The sequence below is a fragment of the Corvus brachyrhynchos genome, unplaced genomic scaffold, assembly GCF_000691975.1.
Source record: "Corvus brachyrhynchos isolate BGI_N302 unplaced genomic scaffold, ASM69197v1 scaffold28, whole genome shotgun sequence".
Taxonomy (NCBI): Eukaryota; Metazoa; Chordata; class Aves; order Passeriformes; family Corvidae; genus Corvus; species Corvus brachyrhynchos.
In genome coordinates, this window is record NW_008246058.1 from 3696739 (window position 1) to 3708407 (window position 11669).

Below are 11669 nucleotides of genomic sequence, written 5' to 3' on the forward strand. Positions count from 1 at the left end.
TTCCCTGTTTGCCACCATGGGATGACCTCAGGAGTTCACAGCTACCTGTGTGAGTTTTTCCAGTACCAAGGCTGTGCTGGCACAGCACCACTGGGCAGAAATTCTCCCAGCCACCTGGCATAGCTTTCCATGCAGGTCCTCTTCACAGTTAGCATCCCCTCACCACCATCTGACATGGGCTTACCTCAAATCTGAATGTCAAGCTGAAAGTCCTCCAAGGTTTTTAGACCTCCTGCATTGTCTTCTACTCCCACTGGGTGTGGTGGTCCTTGAATCAGACCCCAGGGGCGCTGGTAGGAGCAGGGCATATTACTCAGAACATTCACCACTCTTCTAAAGAGGCTCTTGGTGTCTCCTCAGAGCGACCTGCCAGCAATAAAGGAGAAGTTCCAGCAAATGTACAAGAAGCCGTTAGCTGAAGCTGTCCGATCTGACACCTCTGGGGACTTCAGAAAGTTGCTGCTGGCAATTTTGCACTAAAAACACATCAAGAATGAAGAGGCATGCTGAGCAACCATCTCTTGATTAGTTTCCAAAAAAGCATCCAAAAAATGTGGCATTAGCACAAAGAAAAAAATCCAATTTATTTTCTTTCCAGCTGGGAAATATGTTGCCAAGTAATGTTGGACAGGAGGTTTATGTTGTGGCTATCTTGCCAAATGCCCTTAAGCAATAAAGACATGTTGAAAAAACTAGATCTAAATTGACCTCTTTGTGTTTGCATATGTGGAGGAATCTTCTGGCATTGTTTCTTCTAGGTAGATTTTCTGTCTTTCTCTCATTCTGAAGATTATCCCTGTTCTTTCCTCAATTCAGTGAATGTCATGTCATGCCGTTAGAGTCCTGCCAAGAGAAAATGGATAGTAATTTCTTCTCAGCTCATTATCACAGCTCTTTAAACAACCTGAGGGCTGTGAATTAATGATTTAAGTCAGGCCCTGATTAAAATCCTGCTGTCAACAGGGACGGCCAGAGTGATTTCCCTATCTGTGAGTTGCCCTCTCAGCACAGTCACCTCCTAAGCTACCCCATGAAGGAGATAAGGACTTGCAGTCCCCACCAGCACCACCTCCTGGGATATGGTGCAGGAGCATAGCAGGGGAAGAGGTGGGTCTTTTGTGAGGTAGATCTGTCAGGCAGGGAAATGCTGTTCCCAAAGAGGAAGACATGGGCCTCAGGACAGCTGCATGGTCTTCATCCTGGGATGTTTCCAAGACCTGACTGAATAAAACTCTGTGCAGCCTTGTCTGATCTCATGGCTCACCCTGCCTTGAGCAGGAGCTTGAATTAGGGACCACTGGAGGTCACCTCCTCCCTGAATTACCCTAAGATCTTATAATCATATGAGAGAAGATGTAGATGAAAAATAATAGAACCTGACAAGTAAGAAGAGGAGAGTGAAGAATTTATGTCAAGGAGATGGGTTCATGAGTGTTTCTCTCTGTCTGGCCCCCTCCCCCTTTTGAGTACACCACCACTCTGCATGATGATGTCTCTTTCAGGCCCTCTGAGGTGTGATGACTGATGGCATCAAATTCCCATTGAAAACAGTATTTCTGAAGAACTGGACCTGTGTTTCCCCTCTTGGATCAATGTGACAGCAGTAGCACCTGGTCATCTAGTTATAAGATGGGGCAAGATAAATGGGAGATGGGAAAGATGTGTGGCTTTTAAGAACAATCATTGGTGTCTCACACAGGTGTAATAGGATGTTCTGACATTTTAAAGGCCTGATACTTCTTTGGCAACATTTCTAGCCACCTAAAAATATCAGGGGCAGATCCTGAATGCTTTTATCATGGATATTTTAATGTTCAGACCCAGCAAGAACAGAGCAATGTAGGATCTAAGTATCTTCTTGTTGCCGTTGCCATGGGTCTCTTGTAACCAGAGACTATAGGACGGATAGATGAAGAATCTACTTTGGTGTTCAGTGATAGAGTGATATTTTATCCCCCAGCACACTGTATGCTCAGACCAAGATAAGCTGGCAGGTACCCATTCTCAAATTATGTAGTTCGAAGAAAAAGCCAGCGGGTGTCTGAAATACACATGAAGTAGCTGGTTTAGGCAAAGGATTTGTTTTAAAATATTCCAACAAGAGTTCCCAAAGCTGTGTAAGTGGTTTCTGTGAAACCTCTAGAAGCTCAGCACTCCTTAAACCAGCTACATCCTTATTTAATGTGAAGCACATAGCTTTGGCAGCCAAATTTATTTTTGCCTGAAGACTGTTTTAATTAACGCTAGTAGGTCATTCTGACTAAAGAAGAGTGCAATTGCTTTCATCTTAATCTTTCACTCTTTAATTAGAGATTGGCCTGAAACCAAGCCAGGAGCCCACACATCTTCACACCCACATATACTGGGCCAAAGTCATTATTGAATTACATGCTGTACCTCTCTATCTGTACACAATGCAAACAGTGACTCTTGGGAAGTTGCTCTGTGACTCCGATGCTGTAAAAATTGTCCCCGTGCCTCTATAAGTTTAGATCAGGGATTCAAGACCAGTGTCTACAGATGTAGCCTGTTACCCTTGCCTACAAAATCAGAACCAAATCCAGATAAGTATCATACCAATGTGAATGGCAGCTGTGGCAATAGCACTCAGGGAAATCATGTTTGCTGAGCAGCTAAATAGAAAATTAATAATGTAATATTTACAGAGGAATGAGAGAGAAGGATCATAAGGATATCTGGACTTAAAAGAATAGGAAGAAGATCACATAGCTGACAACTAGCAGTAGCAGAAAGAAAGACTTTTCTGTGGGCAAGAGACAACATTCACAAATTGCAACAAAGGAAATTCCTATCAGACATATGGAAACAGATTGTCCAGAGAGGTTGTGAAATCGGCATCCTTCAAGATTTCAAAAGTTCAACTGGACAAGTCCCTGAGCAACCTAATGTTCTCCCAGCCTGGGCTGGGCTGTCACCCCAACCAGCCACCACTGGTGCTTGGGGCATCTTCCCATCCTCTCCACGGCATCTGATTAATTATGATCCCTGTAACTGTCTCTTTATACAATGAGGAATGTTAATCTTGGGTTTTGTTCCCTCTCCCAGTTTTATTAAGACCATAATAAGGGATATTTTTTCTTGTCCCCTATCAATTTAGACTGAAAACTTGGGTAAAGGGATGAGCTGTCTCTTGATTACTGTGGGGGCTGGTAGTCATTGAGACAGCGCATGTAACACTGAATAAGCTCGGTGAAGTCTCTGCCTTGAACAGCCCTTTTTCTTTATCCATATTTGTTCATTTTCACCTGAATTGTAATAGGATCAGTGTATGAGTTTTAGAAGTTGTCTGACATCACCACTCTGTGCACCTGCCTGCTGGCTGGTCAGATTACAGCTTTTTTCCGCTCTGTTGCTTAGTGCATGATAATAGACATTTCATCATCCCATTGCATTAAAACATAATAAGAGCTGCTCTGGGTCAGATCAAAAGTTCAATCACCATAATTTCAAAACCAAACGATCCCAAACAGTAAAGGAGAAAGAGCAGAAGGAGCAGAGTGAGTATATAGCATTGCAACAACATGTTCGTTCTTTGGTAGATGCTTCTATTTTCTAGAAGTTGGCCACAGATGGAGTTTGTACAGCAGCAATTGTAGAGAGTCACAGTTTTAACAGCCCCCAATGGCTCCAGCCCATCAAGGGCTATGGGGCACCTGCAGCATCACATCCCACAGTGCTGCTGGGTCACATACCCTGTGAATGAGCTCACTCTCCCATTTGTACGTGGTATTCAGACAAGACCATTATCTGTGCAAGATCTCACTCCCATGGTAATACAGTATTTTGTGTTCCCAAAAAAACCACTCAGGTCTGGTTCAGTCAATAGCATACCTCCCTAGAAAACCTGCCCCAAGAACTCATTTAGAAACAGATTTTATCTGACAATTTAGACTGTCCCACAGCAGAAACAGCTCTACTCTCTCAGCAAGGCTCATGTCCCCTCCCCCTGACCCACTACAGTGGGGCCATACAGGACATACTGTCTTTGGTATGAAAAGTGATTTCTGGTCTATTTATAAAGAAAATCCCAACTAAGCAGTGCTGATGTGCCCACTTGCTTGTAGATGTGTCTGAAGCCATAATCTCTGGGAAAAAATATGAAGAGAGTCGTAAAGCAGGCAGCAGGAGCTTCATTGCTCAGAAGCCCTGGCCTCAAATTGGCAGGCACCTGTGTGGGGATTCAGCCAGGGGCAACACCACCCTCCCTACCCCTTCAGAGCAATAAGCTATTTAAACAGCACACTCTGTACTCTGGGTTAGCAGGAATTTGTGTAACTGCACGAAGCCATCAAGCCTGGGATCTTCTAAATAAATGCCACATTTATCAGTATCTGAAGCACAAGAACATCCCACCTAGCCTTCCCCGACCCCATAAAGCACTGTCATTAGTGAAGTCAGATAGCATCATTTGTTTCTTTAAGGGTTAAAAGAATAATCCACAGTTGCTGCCAGGACGAGGCCGAACTAAACGGGCAACAAAGAGTTACCAGCCAGAAGAGAGATATAAAGCTAAATCAATCATCAGAATGGACTGCAACAAGAGCATATACATACAGAGCAAGAAAGAAAGCAAGAGGGCATTTTGTTTGGGTAGCTAATGTTCCCTGGACGAGGAGAGAGAGAAATTCTCCTTTGGGTTTTTAATGCCACTCTAAATATTTATAGCAAGATCATGTCCAGCTGGTGAGGCAGTGGCGGCAGGGAATAGGGAGGGAGGGTACATTTTCCCCAGCACACCAACATCGTTCTCTGGGTCATTTCTTTACTTGAGAAGAGGGAAGAGGCTGTAGATTGCCATGTTTACCCTCAGAGTGACTCATCTGCAAGAGCCAAGTCCAGTGGCTCCTGCTCTTCCCCTCCCTCACCTCGCCTCATACCCATGCATGCACACACACACAGATTGTGTGGGCAGCCTCCAAAAAGCTATGCCAGCCTGAATCCACCCTGTCTTTAACATGGGGCTGGGCCTTCAGGGTTTTGACTGGCCTTCAGGCATTTCACTACGTTGTTACACTGCACTGAAAAGCCTCTTGGAAAGGCCATGTACAGCATGCCTGTGATGCAAAACTGCCATTTTTAGAGGAACAGGCTGCCCACATCCCTGTGATCTGCTGCACCGTGGATGCAGGGGCAGGAACATATGGAGGACTGCAAACACCAGCATGGCATGGGAGTTGACATAAAGGCACCGTGGCTCCCAATGATTTTTGCTCATCTGCCTCGCTGTGACTAAATGCAGGCATGACTCACCCGTGAGCTTTGGCTTTGAAAATATGAGAAGGACTTTTGCTTTAACCTTGTGTTTTCCTGTCATAGTGAGGCTTAGAAACTACATTTTTTGATTCAACCCCACCCTAGAACAAAGGGAGAAATCTCAGCAGAGATGAGGAGCCCAATCCAGTTACCTAGACAAGGGCAGCGAATTCTATTTCTCTTGAAACACCCAGGAACTTGGCATAGAGCTGGGACACATCACACTGGACCCTCTGGAGACCCCGGCAGGGAACCAGCTGGGGTTCTGGAGGATCCTCCACTGCCACAAGGCATTTGACTGATCGCAGCCCTGAGGATGGATTTAGGCCCATCATCATAGATGCCTACCATGGGAGGGTTAGATGTGGGCACCTACATGTGATTGACACAGCTGAGCACCTGTGGACACCCAGCAGTGCCTGGAGGACTATTCACCTGCCCAAATACATGTTGCACATACTGGTGACCTGAATTACTTGGCAGACTTAGTTGTATTGACTAGACCTCACTGGCTGCAAAAGGAGCTTGGACACCTTGTTCATTTGCAGGCATCAGCGGTCAGCCACCCCATTGAAGCGTGTGGCCTGGGGAGCTCTGTGCCACCCTGGGAATTGCCACTCTGGAACCTTGGTTTCCAGCATGCTGTGCTCACTGCAGCAACCTGCTCCAGTCCTCCCACCTGTAACACTGAGCTTCCTCAAGCCATCTGATTGAGAAGTTCTTTGCTAGGGGTTTCAGAGAGCTGAGGTCCTTAGACAAAAGGCCACAACCTGGTGTTTTCTATATGAAATACCAAGCAGCATCATAACGATAAAGTGCTCCAAGAGTGAGCTTCACTTTCTACTTGGTGAAGCTAGTTGGGCTTTCCCTGCCCGGCTTGGAGTACTGCTGCATGCAGGGGTCCCAGTGCCTCAGCATCTCCCACCAGACTGCAACAGGCTGATGCTCCATAAGGTGGAGACACGGTCCATCCCACCGGAGGCCCTGGAAGCCCTTCTCTCTCCGCCTTTCTCCATGAAACGACGGTGACAGCATAGTGCGAGGCATTGCAGACTGTTTACAGGCTTCTAGAGTTCCCAGGCACTTTAGGACAGGGTCCTGCCGCTGTTTCCAAGTGGACAGCCAGGACTTTTATAAGTGAACTTTCCTCTCCGTGTCTATTTATTATATGTAAACATTTGCCAGAAAAACACCACTCGGGCATGCTCAGAACCAGCCAGGTCATTGCAAAAGGCAGCGGCGGCGTCACATGTGATAAGAGCGCGGAGCCCGTGTGCGCCTATTCTTAGCGCTGGAATGTACACAATGCCCCGCGCCCGCCGCTCCTGCGCGCAGCGCCCGGCAGCGGCAGGGCGGGCTGCGGCATAAACACGGCCAGAAATCACCCTCCATGAATCACCTACCTACTGAAAGAAACCTCCCGTGGGTTTATAGGTTTTTGTCCAGGCTCTAGCTGTGGAAAAACTCAGCAGAGAATAAACGACTGAGAGTAAGTGCATGCAGTGAAGGACAGCAGAAGGTAAACGTTTCTACCCTTCGGTTCCACTGCAGGTTGAGCAGTTAAGCCATGACCGTAGATACTCATCATATTGTTCTGCCTGGCACTTAATTTAGTCATTGTGTGTCTGATTAACATAAAAAACCCACAGCTAAGCAGAGTTAATAAATAACTTTTAATGCAGATTCCCAGTCTCTAGGGTTCCGTTCTCCCTGCTGCAGAGTTCAGCTCTGCCAGATTTGCATTCTTTGAGAGTGACTAACCCTGGAGGAAAGAAGCACAAGCTACTAAACTGCTAATACTTTAAAATAGTGAATAAATGTCTAAGTGCGTTTATTCAACATGATTAAAATGGACAAACCAATTGCTTCAGCCATCCAGCTTTAATCCAAAATCAGTGAGATAACTTCAGTGCTTTTGCTTCTTGCCAGGGACACAGGCAGTGCTGACCTCAGAGCTGCAACCTATCTGATAATTTTATGAAAATTTTAAAGGGTCTTAGCGACCTTTTGGCTTCTTTATTATTTTCCCACTGTGCTTAACCCATGTTCCATTTTTATGTGTAATAGTGAACGGATATTTACAGCAACATCAAAGTCCCGATTTGTTCCCTTGGAGCTGGATATTTCAATAAAAGCTGCTAAGAATTTGGGGTTTTTTCTGCCAAGTCCAGAATTCATCTCTCTTTTATTTTGCAATGGAAGAGGGATCCACTGAAGAGTTTCTCTTCAAAGACCAGGACTTCTCCTCTGAACTGCTGAGGCAGCTGAATGCTCTGCGGCAGAGCAGGATGTTAACTGATGTTACCCTCTGCTCTGGGGGCTTTGAAATCCCCTGCCACCGAAATGTGCTGGCTTCCAGCAGTCCATACTTCAAGGCAATGTTCTGTAACAACTTCAGGGAGAGTCACCAGCCTAAAGTCATTCTGAAGGGCATCAACGCTGATATTTTGGATCAGATTATCCTTTATGTTTACACAGGGGAGATTCTTATATCCACTGAGAACGTCTTGTGTCTCTTGGAGACTGCATCCATGCTGCAGTACACTAAGCTGTTTGAGGCCTGCTCTACCTACCTCCAAGACAAGCTGACTCCTGACAACTGTCTGAGCATGATCAGACTGGCAAAAGTCTTGAACTGCCAAAGCCTGAATAAGAAAGCCAAGGCTATGGCTTTGAAATGCTTTCCTGTGGTGGCCTCTTCTGAGGACCTGAAGGACCTCTGTCCCATGGAGCTCATTGATTACCTTGGGGATGATGAACTCTGTGGGGAGGAGGAGCAGGTCTTTGAGGCACTGATGGTCTGGATCCGTCATGACCTTCAGGCACGACAAGGCTACATCCAAGAGTTGTTCAAGAAGGTCCGACTTCAGTATGTCCATCCAACTTTCCTCTTCCATTTCATTGCTAATGACTCACTCGTTCAGTCCTCACCCACTTGCAGGAGCATCCTGGAGTCAGCCCGGAGACACATGTTTTCCTTGTACAGCACCAACACGCCTGACATCAAACCCATGATGCATGTTCCTCGCAGGTACTCCAACCAAGAGTTCCTCATCATCATTGGTGGCAGGAAGGACAGCCAGCAGACAACAAGGGATGTCCTGCTATATGATGACAAGACAAACCAATGGCTGAGCCTGGCCAAACTTCCCATGCGCCTGTACAAAGCCTCTGCAGTGAGTTTACACAGCAATATTTTTGTGCTCGGAGGGATGCCTGTTAGCAATAAGAAAAGCCTGGTCAGTGGTAATATTTACATTTACTCCCTCAAACTCAATCAGTGGAGGTTGATTGAGCACATGTTAGTTCCACGTTACTCCCACAGAAGCCTGGCATATAAAAATTATATTTTATCATTCGGTGGAATTGGTGAAAACCAGGAAATCCTGAATTCTGTGGAAAGATATGATAGTGTCTACAACACCTGTGAGAGCATGGCAAACATGCCTGTTGCTGTTCTTCACCCTGCTGTTGCTGCCAAAGATCAGAGGGTTTACCTCTTTGGGGGAGAAGATATTATGCAAAACCCTGTTCGGCTTATCCAGGTAATGGTCAGTCATGCTTGTTGTAGGCAATTTCTTCTAAGGTATTTATTCAGCAGTCCATCACCTCCATGAGGAAATCAAACCACTCAAAAAACTTCCTTTTGTGTTGCAGCAAGAGGCAGGACAAATAGATCCATGGCCTCAGGGAGCATTGCAGCTCTTCCATTTTCCCCTTCTGAATGTTTTTCAGGCAGCAGCCCTGAGGCACTGCTTTGGGTGTCAGTCAGCTCTGCCATTGCTGGGCACTAGGGCCAGGGTGGCTGCAATACCATGGCAGGCAGCAGCAGCTCCGCTGGCAGCTCCCCTGCCTGGCTTCATGCCTGTAGCCAATCTCACCAAAATCAGTGCTTTGCACTTGGCGCTGAGCTGGGGTCTCAGCCATGCACCTGCTCGCTCGCAGCAAACGCAAACGCTCGCAATCATTAGAGCGATTAGATACTCACTCATCAAAGGGCCAGAACTTAAACTGACAGTCATTTTGTGTAAACAGTTGTGTTAAAAATGTGGCTCCTGCCACATGTTGCTGGCTCTCCGCCTGCTTTCAGCCGTTACACTCTATTAGAAGAAAAAAATACATTAAATATTTTCTTATCTGATTTGATGCTTTAGCAACATTGTAACATTTCTTTTTCCCATGACTATTTTTCACTGTTCGAGGTGCTTTAGCTAAGAAGGATCATTAAGGCTAAGATGGCAACCAGGACATGAGCAATGCTTTGTGGTTATAATGATACTTCATTATCGGGGGAAGGAAGTGTATTTATCAGTTAGTGGGGAGATGCCCTGGCGATATTTGCTATATTAGGAAGCAGATAACATGACATAAAAGTTTGTGTCACCCAGATGCAGGTGATTGAATGATCATCATCTAGCAACTGCTCTTTTTCTCACATAAATCGATGACTTAGATACCACTCTGAAGTCCCTTTGCCAGTCTGAGTGCATACCAGCCACCAGAATAAATATAGCAGCTGGGCAAACATGGTGGCTGCCAGCAGAGCTAGGTGAAGTTGAGGTTTGTTTGCCCAGGAAATTGCTAAGGCTAATAAGGAATACACAGAATAAATGGAAAATGAAATGAACCAGCTTGGCCTTTGGGAGAACAAGTTACAGTGATCTAATGGCCACGCAAAGATTTAAAGCCAAGAAGCTTGCATATGGCAGATGCACTGCTTTAGTGCTTGTGCTAGCATCTTCTGAGCAGACAAGCTTGGGGAACCAGAATGCTTTCCAAGGGGACATATTAGGAAAAAAAGTGGGTACATTCTCAGATTTCCAGCAGTTTGAGCCAGAGGATTGTATTTATTAGGGCAAAATAAAGCCCAGAAGTTCCTCTGTAATTACAGATGTCAGATAAAATGCAATATAAACAGCTGTGTGAGTATCTTTATTTTTTCGTCAGGTTTACCATGTCTCCAGGAATACGTGGTTTCGTATGGAGACCAGAGTAGTGAAGAATGTCTGTGCACCAGCTGTCCTTATTGGAGACCAGATTATCATCGTAGGTGGTAAGGGCTCTGTTTCACCTTCCCTCTCCCTCCCCCTGCCCAGATCCTGTGCATTTTCACAGCCTTCCTGTTTGGAGGGCTCCCTCAAAAAGCACCTGGAGCTTTGGAAGGAAAGGAGGAGTGTGCCCACCCTCCATACACTTCTCTCATGGAGTCTCTTTGTGATTAAAGTAGAGATAGTTCTCCATGAGGCACTTTCTTACTCCAAGTAGCAAGACCTGGGTGGAGGAAACTGAGGAAAAGCCAATGCAAGTTACTGCTCTGCAGAAGGGAGGAAGCCAAGAGTATGGGGGTCCTGCGCCTCACCTGCTGACTCACAGCCTGGTCCTCCCTGTCTGCTCTTCTTGGAACAATAGAAAGCAGAGTTACCACAAGGCCGTGGATGGCTTGTCAGGATGGGTGGGCTATAGGTCTATGATGTGTTGGTTGGTCTTTTAGCTGCCTCCTGGGGGTAATTGTGAAATGTCCCAAAAGGAGTGTGAAACATTTGGAAAGAGGAAACTTCTCAGTGTCTTTTTCAACCTGAGGACCAGCCTCTGCCCATGGCAGTTGGGTGTATCATATCATTGATAATTTGGCACTCTACAGTCATTAATGCTGCTTCCCTGACCACAGACTGGCAGGAGGAAGCACGTGTTGAATTATTTAAGGAAAAATGAGACACATAGTGTCTGTAGCAAAGCAGAGGATTGAACCCAAACTGCACAGGACTTCAACATGGTGTCACCCCTCAGGGAGAGGCCACTGCTACCCTTTGCAGTGAGAACAGGGGAGAGCTGAGCCCAGAGGTCTGAGACTGTCAGGCTGCTATGTGGTAGACTGCCCTGACCTCAGACCGCACTCATGTTTTTCTACTTGCTACTCCTGGGTACCAAGCTTCCACACCTCCCCTGCTCCAGGGCAATGGCCCTTTTACCAGCCCTTACCTCTCAGCCGATACGAGGTTTTATCACCCCTCAGAGGAAGAGCTGTCCACTGGGTCACTGGCATGGTGGCCAGCACAGATGTGGTGCTGAGGACTTTAGGAGTGGAGTGAGCACTGCTGGCACTATGCTGTTGCATACCCAGCTCCAGTCAGCAGACAGCTACAACTCCAACCCAACAAGGCCCATCCCATGTGCTGTTGGTTTCTGTATTTCCAAGTGAAGCTCTAGGAGTCTGTTTGGTAAAAAGAAATATTTTCAGATGTTTGAAGGCACCTGCAGGTAACTGCAAACTTCGACCGTGTTTGACAGGTTGGTTGCCTGATCCAATGGGTTTTATGGTGTTAATTGAGCCTTGGCTGCCAGGGTGCTACGAGACAGGATGAAGACAAACAGTAAAGGAGGATAGACAGACAGGC

At 46.2% G+C, this 11669-nt stretch overlaps 2 protein-coding genes and 1 long non-coding RNA gene across 3 annotated transcripts in view; 2 read left to right on the forward strand and 1 right to left on the reverse strand.

Moving 5' to 3' along the window:
* Positions 1-697, forward strand: part of ANXA13 (annexin A13) — a 25689-nt gene extending 24992 nt beyond the window's left edge. The window contains exon 11 of the mRNA XM_008642612.2: positions 361-697. Within this exon, the coding sequence (XP_008640834.1) occupies positions 361-480 (120 nt within the window). The 3' untranslated portion in view covers positions 481-697. The remainder of the gene's footprint in view (positions 1-360) is intronic.
* A 5898-nt stretch (positions 698-6595) lies between these two features.
* The window catches only part of KLHL38 (kelch like family member 38), a 9926-nt gene continuing 4852 nt past the window's right edge, over positions 6596-11669 (forward strand). The window contains exons 1-3 of the mRNA XM_008642613.2: positions 6596-6793; positions 7342-8819; positions 10222-10327. Of these exons, the coding sequence (XP_008640835.1) occupies positions 7470-8819; positions 10222-10327 (1456 nt within the window). The 5' untranslated portion in view covers positions 6596-6793; positions 7342-7469. The remainder of the gene's footprint in view (positions 6794-7341; positions 8820-10221; positions 10328-11669) is intronic.
* LOC108449597 overlaps positions 10338-11669 on the reverse strand; it is a 24094-nt gene continuing 22762 nt past the window's right edge. Inside the window, exon 3 of the long non-coding RNA XR_001865823.1 lies at positions 10338-11485. This is a non-coding gene — a long non-coding RNA (uncharacterized LOC108449597). The remainder of the gene's footprint in view (positions 11486-11669) is intronic.